The sequence below is a fragment of the Sinohyriopsis cumingii genome, chromosome 19, assembly GCF_028554795.1.
Source record: "Sinohyriopsis cumingii isolate HCF-2022 chromosome 19, ASM2855479v2, whole genome shotgun sequence".
Classification (NCBI taxonomy): Eukaryota; Metazoa; Mollusca; class Bivalvia; order Unionida; family Unionidae; genus Sinohyriopsis; species Sinohyriopsis cumingii.
Genome location: NC_142979.1, coordinates 48,603,680 through 48,631,043, shown reverse-complemented (window position 1 = coordinate 48,631,043; position 27,364 = coordinate 48,603,680). Strand labels below are relative to the sequence as shown.

The 27,364-nt window shown below is 33.8% G+C and overlaps 1 protein-coding gene across 1 annotated transcript in view; it reads right to left on the bottom strand.

Moving 5' to 3' along the window:
* Nucleotides 1-27,364, bottom strand: part of LOC149775661 (uncharacterized) — a 38,699-nt gene that overhangs the window by 4,575 nt on the left and 6,760 nt on the right. Inside the window, exons 2-3 of the mRNA XM_089943689.1 lie at nt 5,579-5,866; nt 4,556-4,690 (exon numbers count right to left, since the gene is read on the bottom strand). Coding sequence (XP_089799815.1) covers nt 4,556-4,690; nt 5,579-5,866 — 423 coding nt within the window. The remainder of the gene's footprint in view (nt 1-4,555; nt 4,691-5,578; nt 5,867-27,364) is intronic.

The following is a 27,364-nucleotide window of genomic DNA, read 5'->3' as shown; positions in this document are numbered from 1 at the left end:
GACATGGTTTATAAGTGAGCATATATGGTATGTAAGGGTCTAGGTGACTCAACCATGCTTTTGCCAAATTTTTAAAGATACATAATTATGTTTTTTCATTAGAGACATTTTTTGTTGAACTATAATGATAAATGCTTACAAGTGCCTATGCAACAATGATCAAACATTTTTTTAAAAATATATCCTGTACATAATCATCGTTGAACATTTCTAGGCTCTTGATAAGATGAAGCTTTGCAGCCAATCTGGTTGAAATCTAATATAAATGTGGAAAGAACTGTTTGCAAGGTTGTGCAGAAGCAATGTCTATGTACAGATAATCAAGGGCCTTAACTCTTAAAAATACAGGTATGTGCAGAGTGTGTGCATCATTAAATTCGTTTTAGCTCTTGTCATGATGTCTCATTATAGTAAATTTGGTTGAAATCTTATAATTAATGTGGAAGCCAGAGTTTTCATGATCTTTTACAACAGCAAAGCCTCCTGTATTATGAATAAGGGCCATAACTACAATAACAATGCCTACTGTATTACAAATAAGGGCCATAACTACAATAGCAATGCCTACTGTATTATAAGGGCCATAACTACAATAGCAATGCCTACTGTATTACAAACAAGGCCCATAACTACAATAGCAATACCTACTGTATTACAAATAAGGGCCATAACTACAACAGCAATCCCTATTGTATTATGAATAAGGGCCATAACTACAATAGCAATACCTACTGTATTACACATAAGGGCCACAACTACAATAGCAATACCTACTGTATTACAAACAAGGCCCATAACTACAATAGCAATGCCTACTGTATTACAAATAAGGGCCATAACTACAATAGCAATGCCTACTGTATTATGAATAAGGGCCATAACTACAATAGCAATACCTACTGTATTACACATAAGGGCCATAACTACAATAGCAATACCTACTGTATTATGAATAAGGGCCATAACTAAAAAACGTGCAGAAAGTGCTCTGTTGGCCTAGTGGTTAGAGCGTCCAACTCTGAGGCAGGTGGTGATGGATTTAAACCTGGCCAAGTCATACCAAAGACATAAAAATGGTACTAACAGCTACCTCGCTTGGCGTTCAGCATTAAGAGGTTAATGTTAGGTCTGGTTGGCCTGGTGTCAGGATAATGTGACTGGGTGGAATATCATGTTACATGACTGCAGCATGATGCCCCAGTGCTAGACATCACTATAAACTGCCACACTGCAGACATCGTAGCAATATGACTGATAAATTGTTAAAGCTATGTTGAAAATCCAAATCACATCACATGCTAGCAAGGAAAGGGCACGATTAGCCTTAGGCATCAAATAAAGGTATCTTCCCCCTGTAAATTAAAAAATTTCTAAACATGTAACACGATGCTCCTTTGAAGTAAATGCCCCTCCCTGCTTGAAAAGATGTTAAATTTGAGTCCTGTTTCTCACAGACAGATTTAGACAGAATTATTCAAATCTGAACTGCATTTTGACATCCTAATTACTGTGTTATTTAGCAGGTACAAAACTAATGTCTGGGCAAGTTTATAGGATGATAAATATCTGTCTTTTAATACTCTTGCACAGTACACACCTTCAAAGCAGTCATACAAGAAGAGGGACTATCATATTAGGAAACCCGTCCAAAATACGTTTCCTATTGCATTGGTTATAAAACCAGGCTAGGCAGGTAGGTTTTTATTTTTTTTATTGTAAACATTATATATTATAATGATTAATATACATAATGTATTAAGTGCTCAACACTCATGTCTCAGCAAAACCTATTCAATTTGATGCACAAATCTAATTCAGAATTTTTTAACCGTTGTTTAGATTTGGGGGGGGGGGGAGTCACAGTCAGCACCAAAAAACAGGGATGGTCGCCTGACCGGAAACACATTTGTAGGGGGTTTGTGTGTTGGGTAACAAGAACATGAATGATCAAAAAAACTGCATACATTGCAAATGAAAATTATGAGACAAAATGGTGTATTTATGGACTGAACCTTAATGACATACGAGGTAGCAGGTCATTAAGGCTTCTCTTTTGCATAATTTTATACAGTCAATACACCTGAAACTGAACACCTTTTATCAAAGTTAAATACACATAGTGCACATAAATCATAAGTTATCAAAATTTCATAATTCTTTTATGCACGATATCAATCAAATCACTTAAACATAAAATTCATCTTGCACCCCCAGGCACAAAGAACCCAAAATGTAAATGTTTCCATTTTTAAAAATAAATTCTTTTACGGAAATTTATGCATTTATGCATATTGCCAATTTTAATCAAAACAAGAACCATTGTCATATTCCATCATAATTCATACCATAATTGCTAAAATGACATGTAATTAAGCAATTTAAATTTGTAATTGTTTTGATTTTGCAGTATTTTATGTATGCATAACTTACAATATGCTATCATATCCATCCATGCCATGGCTGATTTTATTAATCATTATATAATCCAAAATGTAATCAATGATTACAAAGATAAATGGATGGAAGATTTTATTTATCATATTCTGATACAGAAAATAAATTCAAATTAAAGTGGCTTTAAAAAAACAAGTATCAGCCCCTGACAGGCAAAAGACAAAATGATCATTCTCTTGTATTCAAAGTAGGTAATATAAGGAGATGATAACAAGAGGATGAAGTGGGCCTGAGATTGCTCACCTTGGTCACATCTGTCAAGTAGTTTGTTGGTTCATTGGTTGGTTTAATGGCACATGACCAAGAAATATGGGTCAATAAGATCCTTTCTGTTTTAATGTTCTCTAATGATTTTGACTGCACATGTTTTGAAAACAACTGTTTTAAAATTTTATTAATTTTTTTCAATCTCCATATCTGATCTCAAATCAGCATAATTTCTCCAATACTGACAAACCTTTGACTTGACACACAGTTACACAGTTGGTCGAATTCTGTACAGCATTTTGTTTTAGAAGTTGTGTAAATGTTTTTCTACTTTTATGGTGAAATGGTATCATTTATACAAACATGAAAGCCCTCTATGGCAAATAGCTTTTTCTAACATTTGCTCATATTGAGTTTTATAGATTTTGATTAGTCATTTGAATGCTTCTATAGTGTGTGTGTGATTTGGATTTTAAACACAGCTTTAAGAATTTTTCAAGCATATCACGATGTTGTCTGCAGTGTTGCAGTTTACAGCGCTGTCTAGCACTGTCGCATCATGCCACATATATGTAGCGTCACATTATCCTGACACCTGGCTGACCAGTCCTAACAATTACTTCAGCTACCAGAGTGGTCTCTATATTTTGTAATAACAGTGGCCATATTTGATGTCATTTGTAAAAAATCTTTAAAGTCTTTATGTTTAAAACAAGACCGGTCAAATTCATTGTAACAGTTTTGTTATTTAAAGGTTTTTCAACTTTAGTAAAGGCAGGCAAACTTGATGGTTAATTGGCATTAAATTATGATGGTCTAGTTTAGAACTGAAATAATATGGGCAATATTTCCCAATTTTCTAAATATATGAGGGATTGAATGAATAATATTAGATTAGTACTTAAAAATTGTATGCATAATTTAAATGCATTTTCATGATTTTCACATATGAATCTTTAGATACTGGAATGAAATTGTGTATCGTACAATAGACTCAGCGCAAAAACTTCACTGTCTTTAATGCCATGATGCTGTTATGGTTGGCAAAATTCTATTTAACCAATAATGTAGATGACATTGTCTCAATATTATGCTATCTGAAGTGTAACTCATTTATCAGCATTACCTTGCTAGTTACTTAAAAAAAAGTGATGTTAAATCAATTTGTATGTGTACATGTTACAGCAAAACTTATCCAGGTGTCAGACCAAGAGTAGACCATGCTGCATGTGAGTTATACAAGGAATGCAATCCAAGAGGATTATGTATAATTAAGATGTAGTACCACAGATACTAATTATGACCAATTCACTGTAATTCTTAATGTGTGTTTTGTATAAACCAGCATCTCACCTCCATAAGTGTGCTGATGTATCCCTCTAAATTTTACTTCACTAACAATTTAACACAATCACATTGCTGATGATGACAAGACAAGACTCTAGCTAATACAAGAGACAAAATAATGACTGACAGATGACAGAGATATATGGTATATGGTTTAACAGCACCTATGCACAATCCTGGTCAATCTGCAGAGCAAGTTTACACCTGTTAAAAAAAAAAGGCATAGAGAGAGAGACAGCTACTAGTAACATTTTTAAAAGTTGTTGGTATAACTCGGCCATTATTATCTATCAACTGAATGTCAGTGTCTTGTTTCATAATTCCTGCGAATACATTAGAATAAAGATGAAGAAAGAAAAGAAAAAATCCACCCCATACCATATGCTGAGTGTGATTGTTTTTGTGCAAAGGTTTGGCCTGAATTCAATGCAAGTATGACCTTTAGATTCTGCATGTATGTCAACACTTATGCACATTACTTGCTTTAATAAACAGGTGGTTGTTATAAAAAGGTAGTTGCTATGCCAATACACAACAATAAACTTACTTCTTAGTGCCATAAGAAGACGCCTTTGTCGCAACCGATGAATCAGGAACAGAAGGAGAGCCAGGATCAAAAAGGTAGTAACAGTGCTGGCAACAAGGCGAAGGCCCAGGTCAGTCAAGTTGTCAGTGGTTAACACTGCAATATAAATATGAGTTTCCTCTGAATATTCTAAGTCCAGGTTGAACTGCCTAATCAACATACTAAAAATATAAACTGAAAGGAAAACATCATTGGAAAAGTCACAATTGCTATGCAAGTTAAGCAGCTCACTATGATTGTAAAAACAGAAAGATGAAACTAAAGGGTGCCTCAGGCACAATCTGACTAAAATCAGATCTCCACTGTCCTATGTGAAGATCTAAAAGTGACCAGTTGAGGGTCATGTTCTGGTGACCTTTGAATTGGCCAATGGAAATGCAGCTTTCAGAATCTTAAAGTGAATCAAATCATTTGGCATACAATGATGCTCTTCAGTCAAACTGCTCAGTGTCCCAAATGCAACGACTCAACACTTCATCTGATTGGCTGATAAAATTAACGATTACAGAAATAACATAGGTCACCAGAACATGACCTCTAAATGGACATTGTTAGATCTGATTTTAATCAGATTGACCTCCTACGCATCATCCATATTATGCAGACAATTCAGAATTATTAACACATCGGGGTGTAAAACTTTACACACAGCAATACTCTACCAAGTTCCTGCTGAATATAGGCATTGACATAAGAAAGAGTAACTTTCAGATACAAAATAAAAGAGATTCCAACAATTATATCACCGTCATCAATATCCTCAATACTGTAGAAAAGATACATGTGCCTCACAATTTACATCTATGAGACAAATAAAATAGTCAAGTTACTTCAGTCTATTTGTATAAATTTCCATTCAATACATAACCAGATTTAAGTAAAATTTAGTGGAAAGTAATCACTTCCACTAGATATATCCAGGCCTATAAATACATTGCTGATAAACACCAAAATCTGCAAACATATGCAAGAAATAGAACTGACCTGTTGTCCCCCCGCTGCCTCCACCTGGAGAGTCCCCAGTGTAATTGGGACGATGGACTTCTGGATCTACTGGCCCAGCTGTGTCGTCCAGACATCTAAACTTGCAGCATTGTCCCTCAACCTGTTCCCACTTCTGGCAGTTTGGCGGGGAGCAAGACACTGTCATACACATTGTCTGGAACCCCTTGTCACACCGACACAAATAACACAAGTCCTCTTTCTTTGGGTAAAACTCCTCTCCATGAGACACAGGTTTACCCTGCCAGTCTGTACAGTTCAAGGTCAATACTGAAATCAATAGACCAGTCCATAAATCAATCAGGTAGTCCATAAAGCAAGCAAGCAAGCAGCATTTAATGTCAATTATCAATCATTAAATAGCAACAAGGAGAGAAAGCTTAATAAGCTGTTCAGCCATAACTTGGTTCACCCCTTATCTTTGTTAATTTGGTTTACCCCACTGCCCCCCCCCCCCAATCATTTTGTCCCCTCTTGAATGTTGTTTCAGGTTTAACACCATTTCTCAGCACCAGATAGGCTATACACGGCAACCAGTATAACTGGTGGAGGAAGAACCTGGGAAAACACCAGTAAGAACCACCAACCCACTGGAAGTTACTGCCAGCTTTCTCACATACATTGGCTGAGCCTGAGACTCAAATCCAGGTGAACAGAGGTTAGATGGCACTGATCAGTAAAGGTGAACACTTTAGACCACTCATTCCCCTTGGGGGCCCACTACTGACCATTGTCATGAGCAGGTGGTTGTTGTATGTTAATCTTTTGTTGGGTATTTACCAAGTTTTTCCTGAGTAAAGTCATTTACATACATAATAATAAAGATTCAACATAAATGATTCATAAATTATGTGGAAAGGGAAGGGAAAGAATGGAACAAAACTTAATTACATCAACTGCAGTGTCTCTAATATAAATCACAGAATGGAAATGAACATATAACAGAAACATGGACAAATTATGCCATATACTATCATGGTCCAACTGTCCCTGCCTTTATTTTTTTTTTTAAAAACAGATTACATTTCTTGGCAAATGATTTGGGGGCAAAACTAATAGGGATGAAATGATCTTGGGGAAAAAATGACTTGGTATGTGAAAACTTGTGTTCGACATCTTTCATTTTTTCTTACACAACCTTCCTTATATTAAAGGTTTCTTTTACTCATTCAATCAGTCATAATCTAAGATTCAATCTGGTTAAAAATCATAATAGAGAAATTATTAATTCTTGATTATTGTGGGAAATATTTTTTTAACAAAAGCTCTATTGCCCAGGGCTGCAGGAAGGAAAAATCCCCCGCCCCCGATAAGCAACATCTTCATCACCCCCCAGTCTGAAAAAAATATCGAAAACTCTGTGAAATGGCTACCAGGGTGGTCGCCAATATCACCTGACCCTTATAATGACCCTGTCCAAAATAATACATTTACAAAGTTGCTAAACTTAGCAAAATGTACTCATGGAAAACAGATGTCCTCCACAGTGCCTTAAATAACAGAAAATTGAAAACTTGAACCAGCGTCATTTAAGGGTGAAAAGCTGGATATGGATGGTCTATACATATAACCAATAATGTGTTCCAGCACAAAATAATAGAAATTATGTATAATAGAGAAACAATGAAAAGCAGTCAATGATAAGTTTCTTGTACTATACTCTAATACATATTCAATCAATAAGTTAAAGAGTCATATAACCAGGGCATCTAGATCTATCAATTATTAAGTAAATTAGTATGTATGGTCTAGTGTAACCGCTCCAGTGGCTGAGTGGTTAGAGCATCCACCTCAGATGCAGTAGGTCGCAGGTTCGAACCCTGGCTGAGTCATAATAAAGACTTATAAAAATGGTACAAGCAGCTGGCTTGCTTGGTGCTCAGCATTAAGAGGTTAGTGTTAGGACTGGTCGGCCTGGTGGCAGGATAATGTGACTGGGTTGGAGATGATGCTACATGTCTGAGGCATAATGCCCCAGTACTAGACATCACTATAAACTGCCACACTGCAGACAGCGTAGCAATATGACTGAGAGATTGTTAATGTTATGTTAAAATCCAAATCACACACACACACACATATGGTCTGTACTATACAAATCCCCTCAATTCAGGCAGTTTATCTTTGTCAAATGAACATTCTTCCAGTCTGTATTATTATTAAAATTTTTATATGATAATGCATAAAGAAAAATAAAAATTGGATAATAACGGAAAATGGAGAGACATAACAAGCAAGATAAAATATTAAATATAAAAATACAAGGAAAAATTTCTACTAATACACGTGTTGTTAAATCAGACATGCATTATTCAGTCAAATTCATACATAGCCCAATAAATATTAAATACATGTGCAGTGCCCTTGGGTATGGGCTACCAAGTATTCACTACTGTAGTCAGGTAGACCAGTCAGCTACAATATAATGTAATGAATTATTCTATATTTTTTTCAAAACATTCATGTACAATAACACATTATCGGAAACAACATTAACATAATTTTAAAGTAACTGGATGAAACACTAATCTTCATCAATTTAATACAATCTCGATCTCGATTTTTGAACAATTTGGTGCTACATCATGGCGATATTGTTGCACTGTGCAATAAATCAATATCAGTCCCTATCCATGACCAGATCCCTCATTAAAAGAAACTGAAATCTTGATCTGGAATAGTTCTGTGTTACATCATTGTGAAACTTTTGTACCATGCAGTGTCATCCTTTACAACAAGAACACTTGCTTAAGAAAGAAAAAAGAACGTGTACATACTAGACAGGTTTGAAATTTTTTTAATCAGGATTCGGCAGTTGTGATTAATATTTGTAATAATGTTCCATATTGCGATCTTTGCTTGTTTGTTGTTTTTTTTAGGGGGGAAGCTGAAATTACATTTATCAGTTCATACATACAGTATCATACAGGTATATTCTTGTTGATTTCTACTGGTTCTTTTTACATTGACTTCTGGGCAAGTTGGGTTTTTTTTTGTTTTGTTTTTTAGACCTTTGAAGAAAAAAAATAATCTGTTTTTCAACCTACATCTTGATAATGGTTTCCAAGACAACGTATTCAATATTTAGGTCATATTTCCAGGGTAAAGTCAAAATCAAAAACCTGGGACTGAGGTCTTAAAACTGAACAAGCTATTCTAACCAAAACCATGAAACATAATTTCTGAACATTTTGTGGGCACGATCTTAAGTTACATCTTAATTAGCCTAAAGTAGAAATTGCAATGGCACATAAATCATGAATCTGAAGGTTTCATTTCAGATCACTGGTAAACATGCCCCCTAAATATTTAATCTGAGGTTTTCTAAAATAGTAACATCTAATGAACATAATATTTTAGTTGCATGGCACCTCTTTCTTGTCGTTTGCATTATGCTGCATTTTCTACAAATCGCATACGCCATTTTCATGCCCATTAGGTTCAATAATACGATTTTGTAATCTTATCATCCATTTAATTAATGCTAAAATATTACTCAATCATTAAGCCTAACAAGAATGATACTAATTACTGAAAATCAATTAACAGTGCATAATCAAATAATAAATAATAATTCACAGAGTATAAAGATACATACGTAGATCCATTTGCATTCTTCAGTCCGTCTTGACAAATGTATACATAAAAGTTTCTAAACTGTCCAAATAAATATTATCCATATAAATATTATCTGTAACAAAATAAATATACACAATGTTTTGTAGAAAACATCAACAGCAACTGTTCCTCTCAATGACCAGATCCCTAATTACCAACAAACAGTCCATCTTAACTTATATAGTCCTCCAGATTAAATAATGCTAAACTGTCATTCAATGGAACAATTAGACACTTCTAAATCTACTCAATGACAACATGGAGACTTTCAAGCACAGGGTCCTTTCAAAAAAAAAATATAGCCCTATAATTATTAATGGCCATCCTAACATTGCTCTAATTGATAAACACATAAAACCAATGAACTGCTTCCAAACCAAGCTAATCCAACCTAGGAGGAACCTCCTTCTTTTGATCCTAGACAAAACGGAACCATTAGAATTACAATGTAGCTTGGCTGGATTTATATACAAAGCCAACCCTCCCCCCTGAGGGTGGGCTTTAAAGGTGCAATTAAAAACATCACAGGACAACAAAAAGAAAAGCAGGTAGCAGTGAAATAGCACCAACAGGTGTTGCATAGTGATTATCAATATTCTAAAAGTGGATTGGAGACTCTACAATAAATTAATTAAGGTATTAACAATGAAATACTTAACATAAACAAACTATACTAAATGAAGTGATAAAATACAGATGTCCACTTATCAAAAGATCACAATTTGTTTAAAGGCTTGAGGAATTTCTTCAATATACTGTGGTATTCTTATCAGCAAAACAAGAAACAACACATAAACTTAACATCATAACAATGAAAGCATAAATTTTAAAAAATATATATTTAATTAAAAAAAAGCATCAAGCTCTCTTAACATTATTTTATTATCCACTGGGGAAAAAACATTCTGAATATATATGCAATATTTCAAAACTGAACTAAATTAAGCAAACTGAAAAATAATTGGCCATGTGTTAAACTTTTCAGTAAATTCCTTCAATTTTTATTATGCTGGAATCAATTATTCCTTCAACTAAACTGATCATCAGGAAAATTCATGAAATATGTACATGTTGCTTTATTTTGAAAATAATTCATGAATTATATACATGATGTTGCATTTTAAAAGAACAAATTCATCTGTACAAATGATGTACAAACTATTTTGCCTCAATTAGGAAACAGAACGGGTTTACCAAATGTTATTTTATAAAATTTTTCCATTTTTTTCTAAATCATGTAAAAATATAAAATATGATTTTTTAAAACTGACAACATAAATCATTAATTAATTAAAACAATTAATTTACTGTGACGGACCTTGTGGAAAGCAATAACAGCTGTAATAGAAGAAAAGATTGAGACCAACTTTATGTTTAGCACACAATAAATTTTGCTAGAAAGTTAAGCCTTATTTAGGTTGTGGACCATTTATCCACCCTGCAAGGGAGCAATGAACACTTTTCAATAGAAATTCAACAGAATTAAAATTTAAGTACATCTATGAAAGCAATCAACTTGATTCCTTGACAATATTTTTATTGTTTGAAAAACTTCTAAAAAAAAGTCAATATCATCAAAAATGTTAATAATGCAACAATTTAAAACTGTATTTAAAAATCTGAAGAAAAAAACCCCGATTTTTTAACTCTAAATATGGCAAAACAAGGGAAGCAACTCACATTACAATTTCTCGTAAGTGTGAAAGCACTTCATTTCCATACTCGTGTAATTGTTTTCGCTCGACTAGATTTACGTCTATAGATCCATAAGTTCAAGTCCATCAAACTAATTCAAAAGTGTTGTTGTTGTTGTTGGGTTTAACGCCATTTTTCAGCACACGATAGGCTATACATGGCAGCCAATATTAATGGTTGAGGAAGAACCCGGGAAAACCCCGGAAAGAACCATCGACCCACGAGAAGCTATTGGCAAGCTTTCTCACATACCCACATTGGCTGAATCCGAATTCAAAAGTGTAGATAAATTTAAATTTTTTTTAAATGGCATATAATCTAGTAATCTATACATGTAATCAAACTTTCAATGAAAAATATAAATTGTTAACTTCATCTGGTTTTTTTTTATATAATGCTTACTATGATTTCATCATCATCAAAGTCAAAACAGTTTAAAAAACAAGTTTAAAAAATTTAAACTGCTGTAATGGCCATAAAATATAATCAGGTTATGTACACATAAATACTACTACCATTTGCTTAACTGTCAAAAACTTGTCATTAGTTCAAAAATATTGCCAACATTGAAAACTTGGTTGAAATGAACTGAAAAATGAATCATCTTTATCAACATATAGATAGTAATAAGCTTGCCAACTTTAATTTGCCTACTGTATTTTGAGTGGTTTTGTGTAAATTACTCATGAGCTTCCTCCAGTCAATAAATGGACAGACAGAACCAATTTAGTTTCTTTGCAAATAGTGGCAGTATAAAAATTCTTTTTCACTGTTATGTAATGGTTTATTTCTGAACAATCTTTCATGCATTTTGGCAAGGCCTTTCAATGCAGATGCCCATCAAAGACATTCCTAACAGGATTAGCACAAGAACAGCTAATGACCCTGTTAACAATGTGATAAATATCAAAGTCACACCTTATTTTCAAAGACACTGTAAAGTGGTAACTGATGAAATCAGTAATTTGAAATGAATATAATGCAGGTTTACATTATATACTAATGGATTTACTCAGAGAAGAATAATCAGAGGAAAATTTTAAAAGGTAAATAATCAGATATCTGATGAGACAAGAATAAAGTGGTGATTATGCTTAATTAAGATAAAATTTACTGCTTGATAAAACTGAAATTTTATGATTTTTTGAGAATATTTCTAAAACTATTAGGTTTTTATCAGCCGACAGTTAACATATATTGATTGTTAAGTTCTTACCAGACATTGGGAATGTATTTACTCATTACACAAAAGAATGGATATAAAGCTAGTAAACAACTTTATAATTGTTAAACCATATCAATCATTTTTAGTGTGAATTCAATGGCCTTGATGCTCATTTTTAGAAGAAAAAAATATTAACACCCATACATTTTCACTATAGAATTTGTAAGAATGCAACATGTATACATGTCAGTTTGTGGTAATGCCTTTTCTGTGCTACCTGCTCCAAATATTGTTAAGGAACAAAGGTTGTAAAAACATTTTGACCAATTAAGTAGGACCACCTTTTCAATTTCCCCATGAAGTTGCAGAATTTTAAAAAACTTTTGGTAAACAGGAGTCAGAAAATTTACGTATTTTCCTTTCATTTATGAAATATCTACAAAGGTATCCTATTCTTGTACATTTTGTCAAATGAATATTAAATTTTAACATAATAAACAACTAGTAATGCCTGACCTAATCTTTATGATAAAATAAAATATTCAATTCATAAACTAATAATGCCTGACCAAACCTTTATAATAAATTAAAATGTTAGCTTGTCAAACAAATAATGCGTGACCTAATCTTTATGATAAATGAAAATTTCAACCTATTTAACAACTAATAATGTTGGATCAAATCTATAAATAGCATGCTGACAGTGTTAGGCAGCATGTCATAATAAAAGGAATATAAAAAAAGATTCTGTGGAATTTGTTGTTGTATTTGGCTTAATAACATTTCTCAATGCAAGATGGGCTACACATGGCAACCAATATTAACTGGTGGATAAAGAACACAGGAAGGTACAATAAGAACCACTGACCCACAGTAAGTTACTGGCAGCTTTCACACACCCATATTGGCTGAACCCAAGACTCAAACCCATGCAGACAGAGGTTAGCAGTGAATCGTTAAAAGCAAGGACTTTAAACTACTGTGCCACTTGGGGCCCCTAGTGGAATTTTTGAAGCTTTTTGTTTTACTGCTTGTGGTCCCCTGCCCATCCAGTAGTTTTACTTAACCAAAAATGACAGGAAATATTTATTTTTTTAGGCCAAATAAAAAGATGTGTGGTGCTGGTTAAATTGATAACAAATTTATGGTAGGTGGGTAAGGTCATTACAAACATGGATAGGGGCTCAGGGGTCCGGACAGATATAAATAAAACATTAACTAAACAAAAGCATTTTCGATCCCTTTGGTATATTTTTTTCTACTGAAATCAGTTCCTTTTCTCTAAAAAATTTTCCACAAGAAAATGAGCAAGCAGTTAAAATTGGGTTGGCTGACTAACTAGTACAACACTTACTTTTTATTTGGCCAACACCAACTTTAATGAACAGCCTCATATGAAATACACCTGCATTATAAACCCCATTTATTAATATTTCACTCATTTGTAAAAAGCACCACCTGTTTATAAAGGACAAAATCTTGTGATTCCTTGGTGTTCCTTATTGACAAGATTCACTTCATACAGAAATTCCTTATTCAAATTCTGTATTTTTGTTGTTGTGATGCAAGTGGGAACTGAACTGAGTTTGGCACAAAAAGTAACTTTTTTATTGAGAAACACTGGTATACAGAAATATTCTTGTTGTAGTTCAATGTTACAAACTGGTATCATCAGGAGAGAAACAAGCTATCCCAAAATTCCAAATAGTCAATGACGCAATTCCAAAATTCCAAATAGTCAATGAAGCTATCCCAAAATTCCAAATAGTCAATGAAGCAATTCCAAAATTCAAAATAGTCAATGAAGCTATCCCAAAATTCCAACTACTCAAGCAAGCTATTCCAAAATTCTAAATAATCAAATTTCAAAAGTAGTAATGCAGTGTTCCACAGGATTTAATTGATCTTTAAAAAAAGTGTTGTAGTCGTTGTATATAAGGTACTGTACATGACATCATTATAAATAAAGCTCTTTGATGATGGCACAGCATTATCAACAGCTGCTGAAAATTGAATTCTGGTGGTTGAATAAATCCACCATTGCTAGATAAATGATTGGGTTAAGTGTTTGTTGGAGACTAATACATTATCCAGACAAAACAGAGATAAGAAAACAGAATCTGAGCCAACTAGAGTAACTATGATGGCATGCAATGAAAAAACCCCCCTTTCTGGAACTGACCATTTTTCAGGATAACATCAATTTTAATTAATTATAGATTGGGATTTGCTTTAAAGGCATAATCATTTTGATTATAGCTAAGTTTGTGCAATTGTTTACCAAATTTTAATATGATCATGATGTTATGCAGTTTGCATTTCAAATAATGAACATGTAACAAACACATTACAATAAATGCTATTTCCTGAAGCAAGTAGAAGCTGATAATACAAATTGGTAATTTACTTGTAAACCACCTAATTACTCAAACTTCAATATTATGCCCATTTAAAAAAAAACAAAAATAGTATGCTGACATACTATGACTTTACTGACACAGGAAGCCCAAAGCCAGTTAAGAAGGAAACAAAAATCCATACCAAAACACACCAATGATGCCATGCTTTAGTGTTAACCTATTTTATAACTCTTGGAATTACCGTCCTGGTTCTCACACTGGTAGTCAGAAGTTTTGATACAAAGATCAACTCCATTCTGAAATCATGTATGAAATTCACAGGCTTTATAGTTTATTGCAAAAAAAGTTCTGCACCTGACAAGAAAAGTACCAAATTGTTTCCATGACAACTGTTTTTTTTTTTTATATACACCTGACATTTATATGGGGGCCATTGGCCAAGTCGAAGAAAAAATCTATTAAATAAATATTATTCTCAATAGTCACTGATTTGACACCTTAAGAGACCTGCTCAGGCCATGTTATCTTTTTTGAACCGTTTTTGACCACCTCCTTGTCCTTGTAGATCCAGGGGTCATACTGAAAATCCTAAATCTTCCACCACGTCAATATTCCTTAGTGAAGTCACATATCAAGTCCGAATACAGATGGTAAATGCATTTTTTTTGTTTACAATGTTATGTGTTTAGGCTCGAATAAACAGTAACACAGAAAGAGTGAAAACAACAAGCTTTTTAAAATTTAACAAATAGTTTATTTTCCTGAAAAATTCTGTAAAAATGAAAAAAGGAGAACCTGCGGTTTCAAGAATCAAATCCAAAACTAATCTAAGAATAATCCACGAATTAAATTACAAAAGTGCATGTAATAAATGTTCTAATAATTTCAAGTTTGAATCCTGATGGAAAATCCAAGATGGCTGACAATGACATATGCTGTAGTCAGTACTGTGCTTATCTACAGTTCCTTTAGAAATACAAATAATGGCACTCCGGTGTTGGAAATCCAAATTAAAGTTGTAAGCAATGTCTTTACAGAATTTCTGTGAGCACTCAAAATGTTTCCAAAGAATAAAGAACTAATCCTTTTGAAATCCAAATGATCTGAAGAAAATTATAGCTCAAGATCTGGCTACAACAAAGAAAACAACTTGAAACTAAGTGTAAAAGCCCAAAAACTGAGAAATCTCTCTCAAAACAAAGATTATATTGTATCATAAGACACAGTTTCGAAATTCCCCCAAGTTGTGAAATTAGAGGGGGGTCACATGATTATGTTTATATCACATACACAGAATATGGCCTTGATTAGACCAATGATTTTATTCCTAGAATAAAAAATAAAAAAAGTGTTTACTTCTTAACCCACTAGTCCCATCGTTACCTTGACAACAACCAATAAAATAGAACTTTGTTTACTAGTTTTGAATCCAAGTCAGAATTTAGATCAACACCTGGTGTTTATAAACAGTCAAGGTCAAACAATTTTCTGAAAAAGTATCATCTCTAGTGAATTTTTTTTACATTATAATAGAATAAAAACGTTAAAACAAGGAAACATGATGTACATACGTATGTATGAATGGATGTACGAAGAAGATGAATCTAATAGAAAAGAAACTTTACTATAACCTAGTTCTTAATAACACAAATTCTGATATAACATGGTTGTATTATGGCACCTGAATTCTTGTCTATTGTTCTTATTCACTGTCACTTCCCAAAAACATTAGCCAAACTGATAAAATAAAACAATTCAGATCACAATAAATCTTTGTGCATAGCAAAGAATAAATTTCAACAAGGATGGGTCTATCTAAATCAAGAATGCTGCATAAACTGTGTAATCAAAGCAAAAATGTCTCCACTGCCACTTCCCACAATAGCAAATTAACCTAATTCTGTGACACTTGTACTTAACAGAATGGACAGCTCATACAAAAATATGTATACTCGTGTGTGTGTGTGTGTGTGTGTGTTGTCACAATGACATACAGTACAAAGCGTGACATGCAAACCTTTCTTTTGCTTGCTCTTACTTGGCAATGCAACATTCTGCCTGGATCTATTCAGGGAATATGGCCTTGATTTTCTAGGTGTGTATGTGTGTGTGCATGAAACTGAGAAAAGATACTGTATATTATAGATAATTTCTAAACTTCAAAGTCCATTAATTGTTTTGGTTTTGGTTTGGTGCTTTCCAGCACAGCAACACAAGTAGGTTATATCGTGCCAAGGCAATTGGAGTAAACGCCCAAGGACACACCACAGAAGTTGACCCAAGCAGGTCTGATGGTAAGGTTCTAACCCCTAACCTTTTTTTTGGTCACAAGTCTGGCCTGCTAAACACTGAGCCACCCTGACTCCCTTGTATTGTCGTGTTAAATGATGCTGCTTGGGCACATAATGTACAATCTCAATAAAGCTTGGGAGATGGTGAATCTTTTAAACTTGTGATATTGTGAATATTTCAAGCTTTAAATTCAAATGGATCATTTTTCCTTTGAAAAATTTATAAAAAATTTACGTCTTGCCAAATTCTGATTATGCTGACGATGTCTAAAACAAATGAACTTCATATGAAAAATGATCACTTGAAAAAATGAACAGTCAAGGCTATATGAATAATAACACAAAAAAAGCATCCCTGTACATCATTGTACAGTACTCTCTTAAGATGAGGATTTCCTTTTCTCTGTTCAACCCATGCACTGATTATTTTTCTCATATTTGCCTGTCATTTTATTCAACAAATAATTCATATATTTTCATCTTAATTTTGCTTAATAACTGCGTTTTATTTTGATACTTGAAAACCAAAACTTAAATTTGTTTTTGTAGTCACTTTTGCCGGCATGTTTGTAATAATTATTAGAGATACAATAATCAAGTTCCCCTCTATTACTCTTTGTACTTGTTATAAAAGAATATTTTAAATAAATAAAATAATTTCCTGAATAAACAAGAAGCTGGCAATGGCCTACATCTTGAGCCACTCCAGAGCTTTGAAATGAAATACAAGTCCGAATACATATTGTAATTTTGGTGGAAAGGAAGTGTACCCACTAAGACTTAGTAAGTGTACTCCACTAAGACATCTCAATTTCCACGACTCTGTGGCCAGTGGTACCTTGAAACTGACCAAAATACAAAACTTAAAAATCACATTGACAATTTAGAATTTCACTCAAGATATACATTCAGAAGTTCCTTTTTCAGGATAAATGCTCACTTCACAGTTTCAAGTAGTTCTGTCAAAGAATAAGTAGTGTTTCAATGGGCTTGTTCCTTTAGCAAGTGGTGTTTAAAATTGACACACAGCTTATGGACTAGACAACTTGTATATTGAAAATGCATGTCTGATAACTGATTCAAGGCAAATGGACCAAGAAAAAGAAAAAAGTTTTTGGGGTCATTTTTTCCTTCTTGAACAGACTTCTTTTAATAATTAAAAAAATCCAAATAATAAAAGCACACTTTACAAGTGTTTTAGAGCATGTCAAGTATTCAACAGCTGATTGTTCAAATTAGTTTTGAATATAATAATAAACACTACGATGTCCATCTACCTTTCTGCAAACATAATACAAGCATTACCTCCGATACATAATAATGTGATATCACTTATAGTCAGGTGTCAATTTCACAGTATAAATTATAGCAATCAAGAAGAATAAAGTATCCATGCACCATTTCATAATATTTAAAAGATCACGTTTTTAATAACTGACAATTAAAATTATCATATTATTTGTTAGTTAAGAGGTGGACGGAAGATATATTACTCTTGTCAGCATTAACAAAATGCACCAATGGCCTTACACAATTTACAGGCAAATAGTTTAAAACAGTTTTAAATTGCTATTCATTCTGAAAAATGAGAATCCACATTGCAACTTTAATTTATAGCTATTTTACCTACCAGCAACTTGTAAAGAATACCTGTAGCTGATGAGTGCTTTTTCTGAACCTCAGTGACAAAAATTATATGCACCCTTATTTTAAAATTCACATGGGGAGGGATATTTTGGTGAAAATGCGCTTACAGGTTGCTCAATGACCTGCTAAATGATTTTTCAGAAGTCTTATCTTTTAAATTTCTCAAAAATTGAATGGAAATAAAAATTGTCAATAATACTTTGATTCAATAAATATTGTTCACAGAATTTTAAAACTTCATATATATAACTCTAATGAATGCATCTCCGAGATACTTAACTTGGAAATTTTGCCTTTGCAACATTTTAAATGGAAAGAAAGAAATATCAATGGTTTAAGGAAATAAGCCTTAAAATACAACTGGATGTAGACAAACTAGCAGACTAGTTAAGACCAGACGCAATGGAGTCAACTATTTAATAGGACACTGATCTATACTGTCGTGTGACACAAGATGAAACATCCTGTGTGTGTATGTGTGACATTTGGATTTTGAATGTAGCTTGTACAATTTTTCAGTCATATTACTATGATATCTGCAGTGTGACCATTTATAGTGATGTCTAGCACTGAGGCATCATGCTCCAGAATGTAGCATCATGTCCCACCCAGCCACATTATTCTTACACCAAACAGACCAGTCCTAACACTAACCTCTTAACATTTTAACCCGTTGACTTGGATGGGGATTTAAACCAGCAACCTCCCACATCCAAGGCAAATGCTCTAACCACTTAGGCCACTTGAGCAGTCTGAAACATCTTGAATCAAATTATATTTTGAAAAGAAATTATAAAAAAGTATTATAGACAGACTTGATTTAGTGGAAAAAATTTGATCATTGACCATAATAAATGGGTTGCAGATTTGACACCCACTCACTCCAGCCCGGGTCGACTGCCACAGTGTGTCCTTATGAAAGGCACTCGCTCCACTGATACAGCCAATTATACACTAAACAAACCAACAAAACAAAATTTGCATCTAGGGTTTGGATGGATGTACAAAAATCAATTAATGCTAAATGGTAATGCTATGTCAAGCTTCCATCAAAGCATGCTGACAAAAAAATTCATTCATTAATATCTAATGGTTTTTTGAGATGGAATTTAAAACATGGTTTTGATGCTGAATATTCCTGAATACTGAAAGAGGGCACAATCATCCAATTCTCACAAGTCCCACATAGTCCTCTATATTCTTACAAATGCATCCCTCCCTAACAGGTTTAAATTACAGTTCAAAATGGCTGAAAGCCTAACATCTGTATGACCTGATGACATTGCTTCTCAATAAAGGAGGCATCTTCCATCAGACACATTAAGAACGCTGCCATTTTAATTGATATCTGAAACAACTGCTTCAGTTTTTATTCAGAATTCAACCAACGGAATATTATTTTTTGTGGTTCACAAAGGACTCCACACATCAGCACTATCTACAGTATACGTCATCGCCTTCAATTTTGGATTGTTCGTTGCGACTCGAACCTGAATTCATTAGAACATTTCATTATTAGGACTTCTAAAATTTAATTCTTGGATTATTTTTGGAAGTTCATATTTTTTTCATTTTTCCAGGGAAATAATTTGTTAAATTTGTCAAAGCTTGTTGTCTTCACTCCTTTTTTTGTTACCGTTTATTCGAGCCTAAACAGGTAACATAAGAACACATATAACTGATATCTCAGCAACTGCTTCAGTTATCCCATTATACATATTTAATTGACATTTGAGCTGATGATTCAGTTAACCCATTACAGACATTTAACTGACATCTGAGCTACAGCATCTCACACAAACACATACACACCAAAGTGACACACAAATAAAGTAAAAACCAATGGTTAATTAAATACACCAATTAAATAAAACTTCAAGGAACAAGTCCTAGCAAAGTGCCAGAAATGATCTACAAACTTTATAAAGGTGTGACCCGCAGACGAGTAAATGTAATGCTGTGTCCTTAAATGTTAATGCATAAAAATAAACATAATTTCTATGTCAACTCCATTATCAAACAAAATCTGAACTCGACATCCACAATCATTTATAATTTAGTCATGAATTATGAACAATGCAAGACCTCGCCCCAAAACATAAATATCAGTCAATGTCTAGACAAATTATCCTTAAATGTCACCATTTGTTGATCTGTGGAGTACAAGAATTTCATTTGGTAATAGAAGTTTCATTAGTATTAATCTCTGCATGTCTTGTTGAATCTCTGAGCACTACAAAAGATCGTTTGACATCAGTACTACTGTGGCATGAAACATAAATTGCAAAATAGTTATCAGGTTAAATCCCTGCAATGTTGATGGAAATTCCTGGCAATGTTGATGACAAATTCTGGCAATGTTGATGGAAAACCCTGGCAATGTTGATGGCAATTCCTGGCAATGTTGATGGTAAATGCTGGCAAAGATGATGGTAAATCCTGGCAGTGCTGATGGCAGCATGGAATCACATCTCCATAAGGCTCCTACATTCCAACAAATTAAATAATTTCACTTTGCTTTTTCATGAGTGCATAATTCTGAATTTGCTAGTTCAACTGAGATATATATATACTGGTTGAATTTCCAACCCGTGCCAATTTGGAATTCAATATTGTTTGCAATAACTGCAAAACATCTTCTTGACAGTCAATGAATTCAAACCATGGATAATTATGTTCAACGTGGGTGAAAATATCTGTCCCTTGGGTGTGTCATATTTAACTTTATATTGTGCTGCAACTCAGTCTGGCGTTGGAGAAACAATTACCTCAGATTCAGTGGTAGCCTTACATTTTATCCTTTCACATGAATTTTCCTTCTCCAAAATCATTCTCATTACCTTCCATGCAGGAGGCCCCTTGTGGCCAAGTGGTCTAAAGCGCTCATCGTTACCAATCACTGCCATCTCACCGCTGTCTGCATGAGTTTGAGTCTCGGATTCAGTAAATGTGGGTATGTGAGAAAGCTTGCCAGTAGCTTCTCTGTGGTTTTCCAGGTTCTTCCTCCACCATTTATATTGACTGCCATGAATAGCCTATCTTGTGCTGAAAAATGGCATCAAACCCTAAAGCCACAACAACCATCACCTTCCTTGAAAAACCAATTTAATAAACTTATTTTATTCACATAAAGATCACCCTACTTGACAACTACCTTTATTCTGGTCATAATATGTATTTTGTCATTTAAATTTGTTGCTCTAAAATACCAACAGCTCCCTAACCTGCACAACTTCAAACAGATTATCACATGTATGTACACCCGATCCACACTTTAAACAATAATTTACCAATTATAAATATGTTCCTTTCTGGTAGTATTTGATGGTATTCATTTAAGTCCAACTGTTATATATATATATCTATATTTTTTCAACTCCTGGTACATAATTTTGTCTATTTTTGTAATTTTTATTCAGGGCGTAAAATTGTAGTGAAATTGTGTACATGCATTTAATATGTTAAAAAGCAAAAAAACACTGCAAAGGATCTATAAATAGATGCTTAATTACATGCTGACCATTACTAATAACACTGTAACAGTACGATCCATGGGGTGGTATATTGCATATATAACAGTACGATCCATGGGGTGGTATATTGACTGTCAAGTATTGAAACCATCTCCGATATTACAATGATAACAAGATTTTCATAGTAGATACTGTGGTCTACATACTGGATGTCAGTTTGGTGCCATTTTCATTTAGAACAGGAAGACATCTTAAGAAGTCTTTTAGTGAAAACACCAAGTCAAAATAAGCATCTATTCATGGAAGTACTCGCATTAAGTTTTTCGAGACAGTTGTCATGGCAGCCATATTGGATGTACAACTGGTACCATTTTCCTTTAAGACTTTGTTAAAAACTCCATAACAGTGACCATCCATTCAGTGGGAGTGTTGACAACTAGATGTTCAAGAAAGACATTATGGCAGCCATATTGGATGTCAGATCAGAACCATTTTCATTTAAGACCAACGAATATCATAAGAGGTCTTTTGGTGAAAACCTCATGTCAATATTACTTTCTGTTCAAGCAGACTTGTTACTTTCACAATGGCTGCCATATGCAGCCACACTGGATGTCAGATTGGTACAACTGCTAGATACTGTAACAAGTCTTTGAATTAAAAACCAATGCTGATATGACCATCCATTCATATGGAATACCGATAACAACATTTTCAAGATGGCCACTGAAGCAGCCATATTGGAGATCAGATCAGCATCATTTTCATTTTGGAACAAATAGATATTGTACAATCTTTTGGTGAAACCCCATGTTGATAAGGAGTAGCTGCAATAAGATTTTCAAGATGGCTGCCATGGGGACCATATTGGATGTCACATCAGAAACATTTTCATTTAGAACCAACTATACATCTAGGAAATCTTTCTGTGAAAACCCATGTTGGTATGAGCATTGATAATGGAGTAGTAGTGATAACAAGATTTTCATGATGGACACCACAGGGTGTCTTAGAAGCACCATTTTCATTTGTGACCAAGATTTAGTTAGGACAGTAATTGCCATTACCTACTCAGAATCAAATTGCATGACTTTTGTCTGTACATGATCAATGAATCTAAATGCCTGTTACAACAGTCCTGTAGTTTGTGCATCATATTTAAATGCACCTGCTAGTCTGTGTTGCTGAATACTAAATGAGAAAATTAAGAAAATGTCTCTAACTGTTCACCTATCAATTCTGAATTTGCACATTTCTGCATTTAGTTCATGAGGTAAATTTCTTGTGGGCATAATTAATAATCAATTACACAATTTTTTAAACTACAACAAATTCAACTCATCTAGACATGGAAGCTCAAGTTTGAGTCTTGTTTTAGTCTTGAAAATATTATTGCGATTTACCGAATCGTTACAGCATTAGCACAAGGAATCAATCCATATTCCTATTCCATTTAAAAGGTCATGTAAAAGTTGGTGAAACAAATAGAAAAACAGCTGACTTTTTGGTGATTAACATGAGCTTTAATTACTCCGAGAAACAAGTTGATTGATTGTTGAGTTTATGGTGCAGCCTCATTGTAAGGCTATAAATCATCACAAAAAATGGTTATATGATAAAGATTGATGTACCAAAAAGGTTTATTACGAATGATGAATCATTTATATTTTAAGAAAGAACAGCAAGTAATCATAAATCTGCTCAACATGGTTTATGCTAACAATATTTCAAACACTGAAGAAGGCGTTTCAAGCATCATGCATTAAAGTGTGCAAAACAATGTGCATGGAAGAGAAAAATCCGTAAGACAACGATAATCAATGAATAATCTTAATCTGCTCATCAACGAAGATCTGGCCTATGTGGCTTCACATAATCCTTTTAGATTCATTTGAACTTGTTCTCATGATGTCGTGTGCAGATTTTCAAAACAAATAAAGAAACAATATGACTCTCAACTCCTTATGCCAATCCAAGACTGCTTTCTTAAAAAGAATAATGGTTAATCATAATGGAGATATATACATGATTTGGCACTACAATGGCAATTTTTTGTGACCTTGGTTACAAAGGTTTAAATAAATGTCAGTATTTACAAATGGGTTGCAACAATGTTATTATGAAGTGTTGAAACAATATTAGCCTCAAAATGGGTGGATCCTGGTTCAACAGGCAGTTGCTCACAAGTACATGACAATTTGGGTCATAGATGGGAAGTAATCACTCAAAGCAGTGACTGATCAAATCTGGTTCTGCTATATAATACACGATCTCTGCCGTAACAAATTTCTCAAAACAATTAAAAATAAAATCCATGTACATGGTCACTTTTCTGGCATATACATGTGACAGAAATTTAGAAATCAACATATGGCAAATCAGGTGATTAGCAAAATGTGAACAGGAATTTTGATTTCAAAACAAGGAGGATTTTTTCAAAGAGAATGGCAAATTTTTCATTGTGGCAAGTGTCTTCAATTTTATTTTTAACAAGGACCCAAATCTTGGAGCACTATAGGAGTACTTTCTCTGTCTCTATGAGAATAAGAACTTGTTTGGGATTTTGAAGTCAAGAAACATTGGCTAGAACAGAAAAACGATCTGATATCATAATGGGAGGTTATGTTCACCTATGAAGCTAGCAAACAGAATCTTGGCAGATACCGTATATACTCGTTCATAAGTCAACTAAAACTTCAAGCAACAAAGATCCAGACCTGCTGGAGCATAACGCACCAGCAAATCAGGGCCTATGTTGTTTGTTCAACCGATTACTCCTACCATACTGCATAGACTCAGATCTGCCAGCGGTAGCAGATCTGGATCTGTGCAGTTGGACTGGTCTTACAAGCGAGTACATGTGGTATATTTTTATTTACATCATATGCAGATTCCATGAACATGGATTCATAAGATGAATTCATAAGATGGAGTTTCTGCATGATGCGCAGTGTCATTCTTGCAACAATATCAGATTTTATTATCTCCTTTACATGAAGGGCAGAATGCACTTCAATAATAATAATAATAATAAACTATCTTTAACGAGGATAACACATTTGGTCATGGCAGACCCATCTGCCATGTGGTCCTCAATTTTTGTAATTAAAAAATAAAAAAATAAAAATAGAAGACCATGCACATAACCATGTATCGTCACACACTCATTCGTACATATCTGACATGAATGACTATGTGTGACTATACTGGGAACTATACAACTTTCATTTCCTTTGAACTTGATTCCAACCATCAAAATCCTCGTTTCCATCCATCACCGAATATTGTGAAATAATAGTTTGGTTGCTTAGATCTAAAATTCGTGTTTTTGTTCTATCTTTTATTTCAGCTTCACTATTATCACCATACACAATACGACCTCTTTTATTCTAATGTGAAAAATGTTAATCTTCCATCAGTTATGTAGACTAGCACTGCTGGGAGAACCTAATTGTTTTGATCTTCAACTTTAGGAAGTGTTCATTCTATTGTTATATTCAACTGAAATAAGACCTGCTTTCTATTACCATGCTAAATACATCTTGTATATCAAATCAAAAAGAGGGGGTGGTGGAGTAAATTAAAAGTCAAAAGGCATGCAAATCCTACGTGCTTAAGTGCTTGTAGTCAGGCCAAATAAAATTAGTTGTGGTTCTATTTACATTTAAAAAAATGTAGAATATGTAGGTAAGTACAAACTTTTTTGACATTTTGGGTGGGCCTGGGGGGCTTTAAATAAAGCATAATTAGACAAAATTTAACTTCAATCATAGTTGCATCCCTTTGTTAATTTTGTTCTCTCTACCTTTTTTCCTCTTTTTTTCTTAATGTAGAGTTAACAGTTAAAACTAGGGTCAGTCAGATACCCAGAATCACATACTTTTTTATTTGTTCTCAAAGTCATGTGTCAGGTCAACTCTTTCAACTAATCAAACATTGTCATACAAACAAGGAACCCTGAGTGGCTGAGCGGTCTAAAGCACTCTCCATTACGGATCACTGCCATCTCACTGTCTGTGTGGGTTCAAGTCTAGGATTTGGCCAATGTGGGTATGTGAGAAAGCTTGCAAGTACCGTATTTTCCGGCGTATAAGTCGATAAGTTTTTACTTGAAAGTTCGGTCTTCGTCTTATACTCCGAATCGACTTATATATGGATTGTGTCATTGAAATTGCATCGACTTAAATATGGGTTACAGTATCCGGTATGCTATTGACCTTGCTCTATAATCGGCATAATCTAAAACAGGTCACATAGAAGTACAAATTCATGTTAAATTACTATGTCAATAAATTGTCATAAACTAATATGACTGCGTTTATATTTGTAAGTTTTGTCATTATTTATTTTGCATTCTGCGTGTTTTTTCTTATTTCTCAAACATAAAATTAAAGAAAACAATTTACCATACCAGTAAAAACTTCACCGGGCAGCATAGCACACTTACGGTCTATACTCTATAGTGTACTGTACTAATTCAAAGCATATTGTTTGTTCCTAAAAAAAAAGATATGAAATAACTGGTCCATTAATATTTGATTTTGCAGTATAATGTTGGACACACATGAGCAATTACCGGCATAGCTTTTTGATTGATCCAATTGATCCTACAAAGGGATGTAATCCATATTAACTCGAGCATTCTATGATTATTTATAAAATAATGTAGATCATGCTTTCTACTGAATCCCCCAAATCATATGTTTCTAATTGTATTTAACAAAGTTTCTCAAATAAATTAGTTTTAAACTACACTAAAATCAGATATAAAGATGGACTACCAGTACTCATAGATCATCAGTGATCCATGATTTTTAGTTTCACAATTCAGTTTAAAGCAAATTGTAATGTCAACACTTCACCTATATTCATTCTTAACCAGCTGACGATTCGGTGTCTCTCTTTGATTATACCGGTTGTTGATAGATTGGTCTTTGGTTTCCAACAACAATCAAAGCCAGTTGCTGCAATTGTTTAGACCTTGATATTGGCTTTAGCTACCGATACTAGTTACCATATTGCCGGTACCCCATTGTTCTTTACCATTAATCCGCATCAATTACGCTACCCGTTTTTAATATCAATGGGATTAAGTACAACAGGAAATGATGCCCACTCCCTTCTCTAGATGTAAATAATGAATTTAGCCATGGGCATTGTTTTCATTGCTAGAGTACGGGCACATTTTAATGAGTTCGGTATATTTTGATCAATCTTTTCAACTGGAAGGAATAATCATAGCATGCACAGCCATGTGGCTCTTGTTGCAATGGATATCATAATTAAAACAAATATGGTTTAAACTAAACTAAAATCAGATATATTGTGAGCGCGTGCGTGCTTGTGTGTGTGCGCACAAGAGAGATAGAGAGAGAGATGAAAAAATTGTCCGTGTACAAGATCGTTCTTTTATTCAGGGCGGTTTTTATTTGTAGCTTTTGCAAAGAGAAAAAAAGACAGTATTTTGAGTTACCTGACGATTGTGATAATCAGCATGTATTACGAGCCTACTATATTCC